Below are 19,889 nucleotides of genomic sequence, written 5' to 3' on the forward strand. Positions count from 1 at the left end.
GTCATAAACTCACTTAATTTTATGATTATTTTATTTTATGATTATTTTATGATATCCTAATTTTGTTTGATTGTTTGTTTTATAACTGAAAATAAAGACGAAAATACTGTCATTTTTAGATACGTACGTACATACATACATACATACATACATACATACATACATACATACGTACATACATACGTACATACATACATACATACATACATACATACATACATACATACATACATACATACATACATACATACATACATAAATAAATAGTGGAAAATGACACAACATATTTAATCTTGATTTTGTCTTTATGAAAATGTAATTTTAATACACAAAATATGTGAACATATCTTCCATTTAGGGCCAGACAAAAAAAAGCATAATTTAAAGGAACAATTAAATTATTTTCCAGACCTTTCTTAATGCTGATTTTATCATTTTAATATTTTTCTCCAAAATAATTGTAGGTTTATTTAAGAATTTTTAGGTTATTTTCGATATAGCGCATGTGTTTGGCCACGAGGGTAACATGCAAGCTCCACACAGAAATGCCAACTGACCGAGCGGGGACTCAAACCAGCAGCCTTCTTGCTGTGAGGCGACCACTAACAACACTATTGCACTGAGATTAGGACTTTTGCACAAGCAACTCATTTTCAGATCATGTGAAGCGTATTTGAAGCCTGCCTTTTTCTTTCTTGATTTAAATTTTCTATAAACGTTCTTGCCACACAGTGGAGTTCACTACTGACAGAACTTTGGCTTACAGAAGGACGTGATGTGGCAGTGAAAGCAAATGGAAAAGCAGGTCATGAGATTTGGGAGTGGTTGAGCCGTACAGTGCAATGAAATAAGCCTGCACGTGTGTTATTTTCAGCTATGATTTTGCAAATGCATATTTATTAAAGCACTTCTTCAGGCTAAAAACTCCCTTTATCTTCAATCCAGGTCTACCTTATGCCAGCAGCCTGTAGGACAGATATAGTCACATGCAAACTCGAGTCCAGATCTCTCCTTTATAATCAGCTCATGAACCGCCAACTTATCCAGCAAGTTTTTACGCAGTGGATGCCCTTCCAGCCGCAACCCATCTCTGGGAAACATCCACACACACATTCACACACACACTCATACGCTATAAACAATTTAGCCCACCCAATTCACCTGTACTGCATGTCTTTGGACTGTGGGGGAAACCAGAGCACCCGGAGGAAACCCACGCGAACGCAGGGAGAACATGCAAACTCCACACAGAAACGGCAACTGAGCCGAGGCTCGAACCAGCAACCCAGCGACCTTCTTGCTGTGAGGCGACAGCACTACCTACTGCGCCACTGCTTGCCTGCATGTAATTCAGATGCACAAAAATAACAAATGTGCATAAACCTGAACTATATTTTCAATTAATGCAATTCCTGGAGCAAGAGAAAAGCCTAGACCTAAGCAAACCATCAGAAGGAAATCCACATTGCATTTTAATACATTCATAAACCTGTTTTAAAGGCTTGTTATAATATATGAATATTTAATAACTTGGTATTTAGAGAGTTTCATTAATTTATGACTATACGATATATACTTTGATTTATTTTTGTCCTGTTTCTAGTCCAAATATCTACAAATTCTTAAACCAACAAGCATTTTTTAGACAAGTGAAAAATAGTGTCTTCTTGTCAGATATAATACTGCACACTCAGCGGCCACTTTATTAGGTACACCTGTCCAACTGCTCAATGCAAATTTCTAACCAGCCAATCAGCAACTAAATACATTTAGGCATGTAGACTTAGTCAAGATGATCTGCTGCAGTTCAAACCGAGCATCAGAATGGGGAAGAAAGGTGATTTAAGTGACTTTGAACATGGCATGGTTGTTGGTGTCAGACGGGCTGGTCTGAGTTTTTCAGAAACTGCTGATCTACTGGAATTTTCATGCACAACCATCTCTAGGGTTTACAGAGAACAGTCCGAAAAAGAGGAAATATCCAGTGAGCGGCAGTTCTGTGGGCGCAAATGCCTTGTTGATGCCAGAGGTCAGAGGAGAATGGCCAGACTGGTTCCAGCTGATAGAAAGGCAACAGTAACTCAAATAAGCACTCTTTACAATCGAGGTCTGCAGAAGAGCATCTCTGAACACACAACACGTCCAACCGTGAGGCAGATGAGCTACAGCAGGAAAAGACCACACCGTGTGCCACTTCTGTCAGCTAACAACAGAAAACTGAGGCTACAATTCACACAGGCTCACCAAAACTGGACAATAGAAGACTGAAGAAACGTTGCCTGGTCTGATGAGTCTCGATTTCTGCTGCGACATTTGGAAGGTAGGATCAGAATTTGGCGTCAACAATATGAAAGCATGGATTCATCCTGCCTTGTAAAAACGGTTTAGGCTGCTGCTGGTGGTGTAATGGTGTGGGTGATATTTTCTTGGCACACTTTTCCATCCCTTTATGACCACAATGTACCCATCTTCTTATGGCTACTTCCAGCAGGATAACACACCATGTCATAAAGCACGAATCATCTCAGACTAGTTTCTACAGTCACCAGATCTCAACCCAATAGAGCACCTTTGGAATGTGGTGGAACAGGAGATTCGCATCATGGATGTGCAGCTGACAAATCTGCAGTGACTGTGTGATGCTATCACCTCAATATGGAGCAAAATGTCTGAGGAATATTTACAGTACCTTGTTGAATCTGTGCCATGAAGGTTTAAGGCAGTTCTGAAGGCAAAAAGGTGTCCAACCTGGTACAAGTAAGGTGTACCTAATAAAGTGGCCGGTGAGTATTTTTTTTTTGAGAGTTTTTCCTTTAAACAAGCAAAGTAAACAGGGTAAGAATGTGGTAAGAAAAATAATCTCAATTTTGCTTGGAAATTTTTCTTAATGTGGTGCAGTTAGAAATGTGTTGATTGATGAATAAGAAGAGAGGTCATAAATATTGATGTTAAATACTGAGTTTTTTTCATTTTATTTTGTTATTTGTTGTTTTCACTTATGCATTATCTGTGTGCTAATTTAAAATGCAATAAATATAACAACAAAAAAAAAAAGACTTGCTTACCCCGGCAGGTATACTTTTTGTCTAGAGAATGTTTCTTGATTTTGAAATATTTTGTTTTTAGATGTTTGAAAAAAGACAAAAACTTTAAAAGCACTTTTCTTCCAATATACTGGTCCCACTTTATATTAAGTGTCCTTAACTACTATGTACTTACATCAAAAAAATAAATACAATGTACTTACTGTGTTTATAATGTATTTGAGAACACTTGTGGTACTTTTGAGTTGGAATAGAGGTTGGGTTATGGACAGGTTTGGTGGCATGGGTAGGTTTAAGGGTGGGTTAAGGTGTAAGGGATGGTCAACAGTGTATTTACAAATGTAATTACAAAAGGTATTTACAGATGTAATTACATACATGTATTTTATCAAGCATAAGTACACAGTAAATACATGTATTTACACAATTTACAAAAAGTACATTGTAACAATCTATTAAATCCTGTGTAAGTACATATTAGTTAAGGACACAATATAAAGTGGGACCCATCCTAAATTCAATAATTGTAAATTTTTAATGTAACAGACCAAACTGGACAACTTAAACCAAATAATCCAACACCAACATGTTTAAGCCCTGAGCGCATCCAAATATTTCAAACCACAAGTGCATCTTCTGGTGTTTCACAGCTGTCTGTTGAATTATCCTGAGAGAAATGGGTAAAAATAGCTACTCTGTGCTCATGCGCTGGGAAAAGCTGTTATATTATTCATTTGAGCTGGTGCATCTGGTTATGCAATCTCCATCTGAATGCAGATTCTCATGCATCTTTTTCGTTAGTAGGTCATGAGTTCCTGGGGCCTTCATCAGGTCGAGCAACTCACGAAAAATACATTCGATTTAGTTCAAGCCAGATTTACCGGAGACTTAAACATCTGTGATGTATTGTGCTGCAATATGGTTGATGAAAGCAGTATTTGGGAAATTTGTTTATACTAATGTTGTTGTGTTATCATGACAACTGTAGAATGACCACAATAGATTAATTCATGTACTTTACTATAGTATGGTTTAACACCACAGTATTTATTGTAAATTACTATAGTATTTGTTCATGTGCTAAAATTAAATTATTAAATGATTAAATGCTCGAAAATGGAGAAAAGGGTGCTCTTTTATTTTCAGCTGTCAGTCAGCGCCTGCTCTTTTTTTTTTTTTTTTTTTTTTTGTCATTGTGTGCAGTATACCTGCAGACAGTTGATACGAGTCATTTTTAAAAGATGATGTAAGCAGGTCATCAAAAAAATAAATAAAAAAATCAGATACAGTCACAAAATTGGAATTGATTATCACGATCTGCAGTGTAAATGCAGCCTTAATTGTTTTATGTTCAATCCGCTTAAATTTCTAAACTAATTTTTTTTAGCTTCTTAAGAAATTGTGGAAAAATCTATAAAAATTAGGCATTAAAAATGTGTAAACTCTTAAATCCACTCGAAATGAGTAAAATATATAAATTTAACATGAAGGAATTGTGTTGAACTCTTCATTTTTTTTACAGTACACTCTTGTCTCTTTCCCTCTGCAGTTGTCTGGAGAGCAGCGTCTGCTATGACAGCGATGAAACCAATGCTCGCAGCATCTCCAGCCTCTCCAACCGCTCGTCTCCTCTCTCCTGGCGCCACGGTCAGTCCAGTCCTCGTCTCCAAGCCGGAGATGCTCCTTCCTCTACCGGCAGCAGCTATCTGTCAGGCACCAAGGCCTCTCAATACACATCTCAGACCATGCCTGCCCGCTGCTCCAGCCGCCTTAGCCACACATCCCGCAGTGAGTTCCTGGATGCTGGAGACAGTGACCTCAAGTCTGGATACCTGAGCGATTCTGATGTTCTGTGCAAGAGCCTTAATGATGAAGACGATGATGACAATCTGGCCAATGGGTGAGTGTTTAAGCATTTTCAGTCTTTCAGCTTTAACACAAGAGGAAAACATGATTCTACACCATACCTCTTTTTTTCTGGGATTCTCCCATATTTCATCAATCTGTCCTGCTATCATTAAGTATTTTCCCATATTTTTAATCTTTTGATTAAGGCTGACAATAAACATCATCAAAAGAGCCGATCTTTCCTATATGCATAGTACTGCCAAACAACCAGGAGACGCCCCTTGTTCTTCAATGTGAAACTATGCTTCTGTTTTATTTAGGCTTGAAAACACAGAAATAAATACAGTATGAAAGACTATATACCTTTTTTCCCATCTCAAGGTTGATAGGTATGTGCAATTTTTTTTTTTTTTTTTTGTGACAATATACATTTACATTTACATTTAGTCATTTAGCAGACGCTTTTATCCAAAGCGACTTACAAATGAGGACAAGGAAGCAATTTACACAACTAAGAGCAACAATGAATAAGTACTAAAGGCAAGTTTCAGGTCTGTAAAGTCTAAGAAGGGAAGTGTTAGTAGTTTTTTTTTTTTATAATTTTTAGTTTTTGTAGTTTTTTATAATATAATATAAATATAATTAGTAATTCTACAAAGAATGTTTTAAGGTCCCTGGAAGTGCCTGTGGGATTATAATATATATCAGGAGTTTAAACTGACAAGACCAGACTCTCTAATTTTTCACTTTGATTTTTAATATAAAAAAATAAAAACACAGACATGTGTATGTATGTATGTATGTATGTATGTATGTGTATATATATATACACACACACACACAGTTAAAGTCAGAATTATTAGCCCCGCCCCACCCTCTTTAATTGTTTTTTTCTTTTTCAAGGAATTTTTCACAGTATGTCTGATAATATTTTTTCTTCTGGAGAAAGTTTTATTTGTTTTATTTCGGCTAGAATAAAAGCAGTTTTTAACTTTTTAAAAAACATTTTACGGTCAATATTATTAGCCCTTTTAATCCATATATTTTTTTCAATAGTCTACAGAACAAACCATCGTTATGCAATAACTTGCCTAATTACCATAACCTGTCTAGTTAACCTAATTAACCTAGAGAAGCCTTTAAATGTCACTTTAAGCTTTATAGAAGTGTCTAGAAAAACATCTAGTCAAATATTATTTACTGTCATCATGGCAAAGATAAAATAAATCAGTTATTAGAAATTAGTTACAAAACTATTATGTTTAGAAATGTGTTGAAGAAATCTTCTCTCGTTAAAAATAAATTGGGGAAAATAATTCAGGGGGGTTAACAATTTTGATTTCAACTATATAGACACATACACACATACACATCTGTGTATATATATATATATATATATATATATATATATATATATATATATATATATATATATATATATATATATATACACGTGTGTTATATATATATATATATATATATATATATATATATATATATATATATATATTTATGAACACATGCACATATATATATATATATATATATATATATATATATATATATATATATATATATATATATATATATATATATATATATATATATATTAATGATTGGTTTGAATTTGTTCAGTCTGTACTCCCCTTTCTTCGATAAGCTAACTCTGTTTTGATTGGTCTTTCTGCATCTGTTGTATGTTAGAAACAAAATACCCAATGAGACAGAAAAACCATGAAAGCTAAAACAGAACTACAGCGAAATCCACCAGTGTCCACCGTGTATGCTTGTGAAGATCACAAATTTCTCTTGTGTAAATCCAACATAGGGCGCAATATACGCTTCAGCTTGCTGTTGACTCACTGACTGACTCACTAACCTCCTTCCCTAAACCCAACCCCTAGTGTTTTCAAAAGCAATCTAGAAAACGAAAAGCCGTCACAGCTGTGGGATTTCACCACATTTTCATACTGTTATTTATTTATTTTTTAGTTTGTCGTTTCGTCTGGTATCTGAATCCAAACTCCATCATCGTGGTCAACTCTGCTCCCAATTTCACCAACATATACGGTGAGCTACAGGGCAAACTGGTAACACCAGAGAAGCCATCCGTATGGAGGCAACAGTCATCTGATAGCCCTTAAATGAACAAAAGCAGTCTGCAGCATCACACCACTCTGTAGTTTTCGATAAAAAAAAAACAATGCAGCCAGACGTACCTCTGGGTACATAATTTGCACTCTTCATAAATTTAGACAAGGGAGCGTATCCACAATGAGCTTATGCTGACACTAGTCTATCCATCACAAATTAGCACAATATATAGACACAAAGAATTAATCATACTTGGGTAAGGCATGGACTTCTCTTTCATGCATTTAACAAATCCAGACTGTTTACATTGAATTACAGCTGCTTTACATACAGCAAATTAGATATTTTTCTAAACATATACCACCTGCTCTTTAAAGGAATATTTTTAAGCATGAAAATTTTGATTTTATTTCTCTATAAAGAGTCTTTTGTGAAATGGAAAGGTTTAAGTTTCTACTTTGTGATACAAATGATTCTTCATTTATCGCTCGAAGTATCATTTGAAGTGTTCGAAGTGCTATAATGTCAAGAAAGGGAACATGAGACACAGTGTTGTTATTAACCGGGCATGTACCTACGCTAGATTAAATAGGCAACAGTGAGTAGAGCATCAAAGAGGGGTCATGCTAATTAGCCACATTAGCAGAGAGGCCTGCAGAGATGCTGTGGATGATGAAATACCTCCTGCTTCTGGCACAGCTTCTGTCAGTAGCTTTATAACATTAATACAGGGTGTTCATATGTTTGTACAGGATGGTTGGTTGCATAAAAAGAGTTCAGTGCAAAGTCTGCGATATAGGCTGCATGTGTTTAAGCAAAAAAAAAAAAAAAACTAAAAACTAAAGAGTGAAATATACAGAACCCCGGAAGGGATGTAGTGGAGGAGAAAAAATTGGCTGGGTGAAAAAAAAAATGGGTGAAAGAAAAAAATGGGTGGGAGGAAAATATATATTTCTAAGTTTTTGCGTTTTCTCGCAATGTTTTGCGTTCCCTCGCAAAGTTTTGCGTTATCTCGCAAAGATGTTTTGCGTTCCCTCGTAAAGATGTTTTGCGTTCCCTCGCAAAGTTTTGCGTTATCTCACAAAGATGTTTTGCGTTCCCTCGCAAAGTTTTGCGTTATCTCGCAAAGATGTTTTGCGTTCCCTCGTAAAGATGTTTTGCGTTCCCTCGCAAAGTTTTGCGTTATCTCACAAAGATGTTTTGCGTTCCCTCGCAAAGTTTTGCGTTATCTCGCAAAGATGTTTTGCGTTCCCTCGTAAAGATGTTTTGCGTTCCCTCGCAAAGTTTTGCGTTATCTCACAAAGATGTTTTGCGTTCCCTCGCAAAGTTTTGCGTTATCTCGCAAAGATGTTTTGCGTTCCCTCGTAAAGATGTTTTGCGTTCCCTCGCAAAGTTTTGCGTTATCTCACAAAGATGTTTTGCGTTCCCTCGCAAAGTTTTGCGTTATCTCGCAAAGATGTTTTGCGTTCCCTCGTAAAGATGTTTTGCGTTCCCTCGCAAAGTTTTGCGTTATCTCACAAAGATGTTTTGCGTTCCCTCGCAAAGTTTTGCGTTATCTCGCAAAGATGTTTTGCGTTCCCTCGTAAAGATGTTTTGCGTTCCCTCGCAAAGTTTTGCGTTATCTCACAAAGATGTTTTGCGTTCCCTCGCAAAGTTTTGCGTTATCTCGCAAAGATGTTTTGCGTTCCCTCGTAAAGATGTTTTGCGTTCCCTCGCAAAGTTTTGCGTTATCTCACAAAGATGTTTTGCGTTCCCTCGCAAAGTTTTGCGTTATCTCGCAAAGATGTTTTGCGTTCCCTCGTAAAGATGTTTTGCGTTCCCTCGCAAAGTTTTGCGTTATCTCACAAAGATGTTTTGCGTTCCCTCGCAAAGTTTTGCGTTATCTCGCAAAGATGTTTTGCGTTCCCTCGTAAAGATGTTTTGCGTTCCCTCGCAAAGTTTTGCGTTATCTCACAAAGATGTTTTGCGTTCCCTCGCAAAGTTTTGCGTTATCTCGCAAAGATGTTTTGCGTTCCCTCGCAAAGTTTTGCGTTATCTCACAAAGATGTTTTGCGTTCCCTCGCAAAGTTTTGCGTTATCTCACAAAGATGTTTTGCGTTCCCTCGTAAAGATGTTTTGCGTTCCCTCGCAAAGTTTTGCGTTATCTCACAAAGATGTTTTGCGTTCCCTCGCAAAGTTTTGCGTTATCTCGCAAAGATGTTTTGCGTTCCCTCGTAGAGATGTTTTGCGTTCCCTCGCAAAGTTTTGCGTTATCTCACAAAGATGTTTTGCGTTCCCTCGCAAAGTTTTGCGTTATCTCGCAAAGATGTTTTGCGTTCCCTCGTAAAGATGTTTTGCGTTCCCTCGCAAAGTTTTGCGTTATCTCGCAAAGATGTTTTGCGTTCCCTCGTAAAGATGTTTTGCGTTCCCTCGCAAAGTTTTGCGTTATCTCACAAAGATGTTTTGCGTTCCCTCGCAAAGTTTTGCGTTATCTCGCAAAGATGTTTTGCGTTCCCTCGTAAAGATGTTTTGCGTTCCCTCGCAAAGTTTTGCGTTATCTCACAAAGATGTTTTGCGTTCCCTCGCAAAGTTTTGCGTTATCTCGCAAAGATGTTTTACGTTCCCTCGTAAAGATGTTTTGCGTTCCCTCGCAAAGTTTTGCGTTATCTCACAAAGATGTTTTGCGTTCCCTCGCAAAGTTTTGCGTTATCTCACAAAGATGTTTTGCGTTCCCTCGCAAAGTTTTGCGTTATCTCGCAAAGATGTTTTGCGTTCCCTCGCAAAGTTTTGCGTTATCTCACAAAGATGTTTTGCGTTCCCTCGCAAAGTTTTGCGTTATCTCACAAAGATGTTTTGCGTTCCCTCGTAAAGATGTTTTGCGTTCCCTCGCAAAGTTTTGCGTTATCTCACAAAGATGTTTTGCGTTCCCTCACAAAGTTTTGCGTTATCTCGCAAAGATGTTTTGCGTTCCCTCGCAAAACTGTTTCTTCACAAACACTTCCTGTTCCCTTAACTCACGTAAACCCTCCCGTTTTTCCTGAAATTCTCCCATATTTTACCATTCTACCCCACTTTCTTTACATTAATTATGTGCGTCGATCGTCGCTTTTCACTTTGCAACCAGTAAATGCATGTATAAGCGCTGACTGACAGACGTGCTCCATACAATAAACTGATCCCAGATCAGCGTCTGTACGCGCCATTTAAAGGGACACTTCTGTTATCAAACAAGTGAGCAGCAAATGAATCTCATGTTTTATTTAGTTTGATAACAGAGGTGTCTCTGTAAGAATGCACAGATCTATACAGAAAACAGTCCATTACTTTAGAAACTGTTTGTGCTCATTTAATAGAAAATAAGCTATTTAAAATAAAACATGCAGGACGGAGATGTTTCCATATTATTCAGTGTATTTGTCTGTTTAAACATGCACCCGCTCCTCTGTAAATGGCGTGTACATATGCTGATCTGGGATCAGTTTATTGTATGGAGCGCGTCTGTCAGTCAGCGCTTATACATGCATTCACTAGTTCAGAGGTAGCATATGAAAGTCGACGATCGACGCACAGATCGACGCACAGTAATTTAAAGAAAAGAATGGTAAAATACGGTAGAATTTTGGCAAAAACGGGAGAGTTAACGTGAGTGAAGTGAACAGGAAGTGTTTGTGAAGAAACAGTTTTGCAAAAGAACGCAAAACATCTTTGCGAGGGAACGCAGAACTTTGCGAGAGAACGCAAAAACTTAGAAATATATATTTTCCTCCCACCCATTTTTTTCTTTCACCCAATTTTTTTTTTCAACCAGCCAATTTTTTTTCCTTCACTACATCCCTTCCGGGGTTCCGTAGGGAAATATAATTACAAATTAAAATCATTAAAAAAAATAATTGATCACTTTAGATTTTGAACTAAATACAAAATTCTGTTTATTTTGTTTAAAAATGTGTTTAAAAATCTTTCTGTTAAACAGAAATTGGGGGAAAATATACAGGGGGGCTAATAATTCTCACTTCAACTCTGTAACAGTGAAACTCCAGCATTGAATTGCACCCACTCGCCATGTGTGTCCTTCCGCAAGGTCGAGCCATCTGCCGGGTCTCAGATTATTCAGATAAGTTTTCAGCACAGCAGGTGTCAGATCTCCGAGATTTGACGACAATAGATGCTCCTCTCCTGTCCTCGGTTGTCTTTCTAATTCCTCTTTTTCTATAACTGCTCTATTTGATGGTTCGGTCACACACATACACCCTCAGATACACACTCTGTATGCATACCGAGATGATGAAATTCAGGCCAGTTCTCCTGGGCGTGAATCTGGGCTTTATCTGGGAAGCTCATGCAGAGGGATTTAGCGAATGCCGCATGACGGTGGGCTGATCAGACCCAGCCCTCATTCTCATTCTCACTTCAGTGCAGAGAGAGAAGAAATTACATAAGAAAGAACAGAGCTCTGAGTTTTAGGTCATTTGAAGGGAGTGTCACACATATTGAGCCTGTAAATGCAACCGGTTCGATTCTAGAGTGTGAATGCAATCTATTCGATTTTAAAGTGTAAATGCAACCATTTTAATTGTAAAGAGTAAATGCAACTATTTCAATTCAAAAGTGTTAATTCAACCATTTTGATAAAAGTGTAAATGTAGCCATTCCAATTCTATTACGTAAATGCAACCATTTCAATTCTGAAGTGTAAATGCAACCGCTTTGATCCTGAAGTGTAAATGCAACCATTTTAAATGTAAAATGTAAATGCAACTATTTCAATTCTAAAGTGTAAATGCAACCGCTTTAATTCTAAAGAGTAAATGCAACTGTTTTAATTGTAGTGGAAATGCAACTCTTTATTCTAAAGTGTAAATGTAACCATTTTGGTTAAAGTATGAAAACAACTGTTTTAATTGTAAAGTTTAAATCCTATCCGTTTAGTTCTACAGTCTAAAATGCAACCGTTTCGATTCTAAAGTGTAAATTCAACGGTTTTGACTAAGTGTATATGTAATCATTTTGGTTGTAGTGTAAATGTTTTGATTCATAAGTGACCTGTAAATGCATCTGTTTTGATTCTGAAGTGTAAATGCAACCATTTCATTTTTATAGTGTAAGTGCATCCATTTTAATAGTAAATCCTATTATTTCGATTTTATAGTCTAAATCAGCAGTCCTTAACCTTTTTATCACTGTGGACCGGTCAACGCTTGACAATTTTAGCGCGGACTGGGGGAAGGGGGTGGTTGGTGCAGATGGGCGGTGTTTTGTAGGTTGTAAGTTGCTAGGCAACCATCAACCGTTTCCTCAGAGGAAGACAAGTTGATAAAACATTGCTGTCACTCTGATACAACTTTTATTCATGGGAAAAAGTACAAAGCACTGCAGTGTTCGAGTGTTCTGTGTTTGTCTGAGAAAGGTAGTCTACCGAAATGAGTATATTCCACACAAACTGAAGCTGATCGCTCAATTCTTGTCAAAAAAAGTGTGCATTAAATGCACCCAATTTGATTCTAAAATGTAAAAACAACCGTTTTCTACAACATTTTTTGACGTCACAGTGGGTTATTTCTTTACACTTTTGGTCTGACTTTATATGAAGTAACTGATGTACTTTTTTACATTGTATTGATGATTGAAAAAATACCTGCATGTAATTACATCTATATTTAATTTCTTTAATTGAATTTTTAACAACATCCTTATACAAAAACCAACCCATACCCCAAAACCTGTCCCTGACCCGACCTGTATCCCACCTCAAGTGTTTTGCAAGACAGTATGAACACAGCAACAACATTGTATCTTTTTTGATGTAAGTACTTAGTAGTTAAGGCCACTTAATATAAAGTGGGAGCACACTTTTTTCAAAGATGTTAGCAGCACAAGATAATACATTTATGTATTTTTGTATATCCTATACATATATATATATATATATATATATATATATATATATATATATATATATATATATATATATATATGAGAGTGGTATTTTTTATATATATATATATATATATATATATATATATATATATATATATATATATATATATATATATATATATATATATATATATATATATATATGAGAGTGGTATTTTTTATTCGTTATATATATATATATATATATATGAGAGTGGTATTTTTTTTTCGTTATATATATATATATATATATATATATATATATATATATAAGAAAATAATATAAAATAATATATAATATATAATATATAAAATAAAAAATACCACTCTCATATATATATAGGAGTTTACATACATGATTAAGTATGTACTTTGTAATCACGTATGCCTATTAAAGTGTGTTTATGTCCCAAATGAATCTGAAAATTCATTGACAACTAGAAGCAAAGTTTTCAAATTCATGTCGTCTAGCAGCAAAGTGAATTTAATTTTGAACAAAAAAAAAATACCACTCTTAACTAATTATTATTTTATTTAAGGGCTCAATTTAATTGCATGGAGAAGTTTGTGTTAATGAATAAATTAAGCCCAGAGTGTTTTTATATTATTTGAGTGCGTGTTTGAGAGCGTTCGCTGCTTTGTTTTGTGCCTTTTGTCAGTGAGTGTCAAATTATTGGTGATTTGTGCAGAAGAACTGCACGAGTTAATTCACTGAAGTCAAATCTGGGTCTGGTTACCATGGCGATGAGCCGGAGGGATGGAGGAAAAAGGTGAAGCTTCAGTTTGCCACCATGCTCTTGGTTATGATCAGCAGCTTCATATATAGTGTATATATATATATATATATATATATATATATATATATATATATATATATATATATATATATATATATATATATATATATATATATATATGAATAATTTTAGGCTTGACTATATATTTTATTTATTTTGTGACCAATAGTAAAGTGATTTTTCTCATAATTTTGAGTTTTTAGATAACAATTTGCTTTTTTGGACCTTAATAATTATTATATTTATAGTTATATTAGATTTTAATATAACACCATTAAAATTTAACTTAAATATTATGTTCTTACATTATTGGATTACATTTCCCCCACAGTCCAATAGACATGCGCTAGAAGTGAATAGGATAAGCTCAATTGACTGTAGTGTATGAGTGTGTTTCCCAGTGATGTGTTGCTGCTGACAGGGCATCCGCTGTGTAAAACGAATGCTGGAATAGATGGCAGTTTATTTCGTTGTGGCCACCCCTGGTAAATACAACATACCATCATTCTGAAAATGTAGCCCTATATACATTTCCAGAGATTGCGAATTATGTAGCCAGAGAAACCTATGGCTGCATTTCAGCTTTAAAATGAATGCTATAAGGTTGTATGACGCCGTTCCTTTTCTCGCTTACCTTACCTCTATATGGACTGCTTTTCAGCTATTACCAGTTTGTTCGGTATCTCGACATGTTCGTAGCCAGACTTGAGACGCAGAGCGGAGTTTATCGCAACAACGGGGTTCGAGTGCAGGTGAAGAACATCGGTTGGTCAGTCAGTGAATCAGTCAGTCGACAGTGGCCTCAGAGATCAGAGATCTGAAAACGCATACACAGCGGCCTCTGGTGGATTCACGAAAACAAAAACTGCAAAAAAATGGTAGCTCCTGGAACATATTTTGCTTTCTCCAGAAATGTATATAGGGGTACATAATCAGAATGAGTCTGGGTTTTATAAATAAGGGACTAAGCTGAAGGAAAATGAATGAGTGAATGAAAATTCACTGTAAAACTGCAGGTTTCCACACAAATCATTCATGTTGTCCCAACAAAAATCGATTAATTTAGCTTAAATGTAAGTAGACTGAACATAAAACAATTAGGTTATCCCCAAAAAAATCCCAAGAATTGTGCAGCTTCAACTCAATTTAAATAAGTAGTTTGACAAGGCAGCTAAATATTTTTTTAGGTGTAGAGAGTGATAACTGTTGATATAGAATCAATATAGAGACAATAGCAGAACTGGGATTTAACTTCGAATCTTCTGTCAAAAAAGTGGATAAAGAAAGCTTGAGAATATCCGTTTGCTTTTACTAGAGAATTCATGAACAGCATTGTTATTTTAGAGCCAACTGCTGATGTTTGATTGCTGCAGATTGTGCTCAATATACAAATATAGGCAAACGCTGGTCTGAAGTTGGACAAGTAATGTGTATTGATTGCGTCTGGCCCCAGGCGAACACATGCTTGCGTCAGTTTGTGTCTGCTCCGTGGTGTATTGCTGTCGTCCCCTGAGACTGTCATTGGATAGTGACCCGTTCTGTTCCCATTCATCCTGATGCTAATGATAATGCTAAGTGATTTACTGGTGCTCTGTTTTGTTGGGTTTTTTTTTGAGCATATTTTACCATCGTTAAGGTTTAATAAACATTATTACTCCTCAAGGCGACGCAGTGGCGGAGTAAGTAGTGCTGTTGCCTAAGGAAGAGGGTTGCTGGTTCGAGCCTCGGCTGGGTCAGTTGGCGTTTCAGTGTGGAGTTTACATGTTCTTCCTGCGTTCGCGTGGGTTTCCTCCGGGTGCTTCGGTTTCACCCACAGTCCAAAGACATGCGGTACAGGAGAATTGGGTAGGATAAATTGTAAGTAGTGTATGAGTAGGAATTACTCCTCAAATCTTGAATGTGAATGTAATCTAATTTCTGTAAGAGAATATTTATCAAATTATACATCATGTAATATAGCATGGCATACTATACTTTTAGTGCATTAAAATGTATGTTGATTGATTAACTGATTGATTAATTGAGTGATTGATTGATTAAAGCACACATCACACATTTTCACTCTTATGTGCACTAAAATGTTGTTATGTGCACAGCAGTTTATTTAGCCAGTTATCTGGCACAGTTAGAGCAATATCCATTTGATGTAAGGAGTCTTTTTAAGGATCACAGTGCAAAATATTAAACAATACAAATTAATTGTAATTTAAATTTTTTTAAATATACTGGTTTCCAGTTGGTTGAGTAGTTTTCTATTTACCTATTAAGTATTATTGTTTTTCAAAATAAGATATTTGTATTTGTTATCACTAATTAATAGCAAATTAATAATATTATTTATTATAATATGTTTTAATATAATAATATTTAATAATATAATTATTATTATTATTGTTGTTGTTGTTTTTGTTGTATTATTATTATTTAAGGATGATGATGATGATACTATTAATGATAATAATCTCATCATATTATGTATCAAAATATTATTTATGAATTTTAATATAAATTGTGATGTTTATTACTATTATTATTATTATTATTGTTATTAATATTATTATCATTATTATTATTAATAATAATAATAATAACAATATCAATAATAAAAATAATAATATTGTTTTAATACTATCACTACTACTAATAATGATATTAATAATAATTACAATAATCATATTATAATATTATTTATTATCCAATAATAAATAATAAATTTTATTAAATTGTAATTTATTATTATTAAAATTAATAATAATAATGACAATAATCACATAATAATATTGTTCATTATCAAATAATTATGTATTATAAATATTTTATTAAATTGTAATGTTTTTCATTATGTATTATTATTAATAATAATAATGCTAATAATAATATAATAGTATAATAATAATAATAATAATAATAATAATAATAATAATAATAATAATGACAATAGTGGTATTTATCAAATAGTTATTTACTATGAATATTAATATAAATGTATTATTATTATTATTATTATTATTATTAACATGATACGCTTAGTCATAATTTTTTACTCATTCAGTGTATTTTTTTAAATGTGTAATTAAAATAAATTATATATATAATTAATATATAATTTAATATGCCTTTTTTTTCTTTGTGATTCTCTTTTATGCTATTCAATCATGCACATACTGTATGAGCACTGCTGAAGAACTGTGAAGAACTATGGAGGTTATGTTAACCTTTTATCGTATTATCTCATCTTCATCTAAGTGCCATTCTGTGTTCTGGTCTCCATATGTGACGTCCCTGCGGCACAGATATTAAGCTCTCATATTTCAGCCTAAAGCTTGACCATCTATAGGGAAGGATATTTTCATAGTGAGCTCAGAAAACCCTGCTCTCTTGCATGAGCACATTTGAAGGGTTAAATGTTTCCATCAGAAGATGCTGGTTTAGATTACTGGTTTATTGCATTTGTGAATAAAGCAGCGTTTCAATCCAACGAGTCAAAGAAAACCAAATCATTACTAGAAAAAGGAAATTTGCTGTAGTGGGAGAGGCCAATGTGAGCTTTCTTTCTGTCTCAGAAGACAAAATATAATGATGGTGCATGGTGGTTTTTGGAGGTGTGAGATGGTTTTTTTGATCGCAGACAGATGCTCAAGACCGTTCTGGAGGTAATAATAATAATAATAAAATAATAATAATAATAATAATAATGATAAAAATAATAATACTGAACCGCTGTGATCACAGGCATTGGCTGAGGGATTTTAGAATAAGCAAAGCAACATTTCAGATGTTTTATAAAGTGCTTGCTCTGCTGATTTGTCCTTTAATATCATCCCATCACACTCATGTTTATCATCACAAAGTGATTTTGAACGTGGCATGGTTGTTGGTGCCAGAAGGGCTGGTCTGAGTTTTTCAGAAACTGCTGATCTACTGGGAGTTTTCATGCACAACCATCTCTAGGGTTTACAGAGAATGATCTGAAAGAGAGGAAATATCCAGTGAGCGGCAGTTTTGTGGGAGCAAATTTCTTGTTGATGCCAGAGGTCAGAGGAGAATGGCCAGACTGGTTCCAGCTGATAGAAAGGCAACATTAACTCAAATAACCACTTGTTACAACCGAGGTCTGCAGAAGAGCATCTCTGAACACACAACACGTCCAACCTTGAGGCAGATGGGCTACAGCAGCAGAAGACCACACCGGGTGCCACTTATGTCAGCTAAGAACAGGAAACTGAGACTACAATTCACACAGGCTCAGCAAAACTGGACAATAAAAGATTGGAGAAACGTTGCCTGGTCTGATGAGTCTCCATTTCTGCTGTGACATTCGGATGGTCGGGTCAGAATTTGGCATCAACAACATAAAAGCATGGATCCATCCTGCATTGTATCAATGGTTCAGGTTGGGGGTGGTGGTGTAATGGTGTGAGGGATATTTTCTTGACATTGGCATTAGTACCAATTGAGCATCGTCTCAAAGCCACAGCCTACCTGAGTATTGTTACTGACCATGTCCATCCCTTAATGACCACAGTGTACTCATCTTCTTATGGCTACTTCCTGCAGGATAACACGCCATGTCATAAAGCGTGAATCATCTCAGACTGGTTTCTTGAACATGACAATGAGTTCACTGTACTCAAATGGCCTCCACAGTCACCAGATATCAATCCAATAGAGCACCTTTGGGATGTGCTGGAACAGGAGATTTGCATCATGGATGTGCAGCTGAAAAATCTGCAGCAACTGCATGATACTATCATTTCAATATGGAGCAAAATCTCTGAGGAATATTTCCAGTACCTTGTTAAATCTGTGCCACTAAGGATTAAGGCAGTTCCGAAGGCAAAGGGGGCCCAACAGGGTACTAGTAAGGTGTACCTAATAAAGTGGCCGGTATGTGTACACCACGTAATATAGCACACCATACTTTTTTCAGTGTATAAGAGTGTGTCCTGATCGATATCTTATGTTTAAAACATTTTAGCCATCGAACATTTCTAATGTTATGTGCAATAAATGTCACTGAGTGTAACAAAAGTTAATTTAGCAGATTATGAGGCACATTTAGAGCAACGATCATTTGACAGCATATTAAAGGAGTCTATTTAAGGATCGTGATAAATTCTATTTTTTTATATGAATTTTCTGAATGCAAGAGTGTATGGGTGTTTCCCAGTGTTGGGTTGCAGCTGGAAGAGCATCCGCTGCTTAAAACATGCTGGATAAATTGGCTGGTCATTCAGCTTTGCCGGCCCCTGATTAATAAAGGGACTAAGCTGAAAAGAAAATTATAAAATGAAGAAATGTATGATATGAATTTTCACAGTAAAAAATACATTTTGTGCACATTTTCAACATTTCTTGGTGTTTCATTAAGCATTTTTCATGCGATTTATTCAAAATATGCATTAAAATTGGTGAATGGAAACATGGCTAATTTCAATATGGTCAGATCTCTGGATGCTGAAAGATCACAGGGCGCTGGCTTGAGCCTGACCTGAATACGTCCGTCTGCACCTCCCTTCACTTCAGGAGATTCACAATGGGGGATTCATTTGTCTGGCTGTTTTGTCTTTTGGCTGATTAAAAGGATGAGCTAATGATTTATCATACAGAACATGATAGGAGTAGTGGAAACAGCAATTGGTTGAACATGTTTTTTACTATTCCATGAAGAGAATGTGAGTAGTGGTTTCTATAGTGTTGCTTGTTGAATTATGGTGTTTCTTTGTGGTTGTAAATCAGTGTTATAACATTGCTAAGTTGATGCTGTGCTGTTACATTGGTATTCTGGGTGGATGCTAGGGTGTTGGTATGTGGTTGCTAGCATATTATGTGTGGTTGTCAGTGGTGTAAAACAACAAATTACAAATACTCCAATGTAACTGAGCAGATTATCTCACTAATTGTAATTTACTAAGTAATTTTAAAAATGTGTACTTTTACTCTCCCTTGCAGGCCCGTAGCCAGCCTGGTGTAAGGGGTGGTTCTTTTTTTCTCAAAAAGTGGACCTTTTTGCAGTTATACGGCTCAGTTTCTATTTAACTATGAGATTTAACTACTGCATTTTAGTGACTTTTTTTGCTGGATTAGCTAGTCAGATGTCATCATAACCACACTTTTTGATGTACTAAAAATAATTCCTTAATATTGCAGTTAAAATTTTTTTAACTAGACTAATTTTTAAAATACAAATTTATTACATCATATGCCAATA

The 19,889-nt window shown here is 35.4% G+C and overlaps 1 protein-coding gene across 13 annotated transcripts in view; it reads left to right on the top strand.

The window, feature by feature from the left end:
- nav1b (neuron navigator 1b) overlaps positions 1 to 19,889 on the top strand; it is a 214,166-nt gene that overhangs the window by 95,951 nt on the left and 98,326 nt on the right. For all 13 annotated transcript variants that reach the window (XM_073954708.1, XM_073954705.1, XM_017356758.4 and 10 more), the window contains one exon: positions 4,594 to 4,944. In XM_073954708.1, coding sequence (XP_073810809.1) covers positions 4,594 to 4,944 — 351 coding nt within the window. The remainder of the gene's footprint in view (positions 1 to 4,593; positions 4,945 to 19,889) is intronic.

This window comes from Danio rerio, chromosome 6, assembly GCF_049306965.1.
Source record: "Danio rerio strain Tuebingen ecotype United States chromosome 6, GRCz12tu, whole genome shotgun sequence".
In the NCBI taxonomy this organism is placed as follows: domain Eukaryota; kingdom Metazoa; phylum Chordata; class Actinopteri; order Cypriniformes; family Danionidae; genus Danio; species Danio rerio.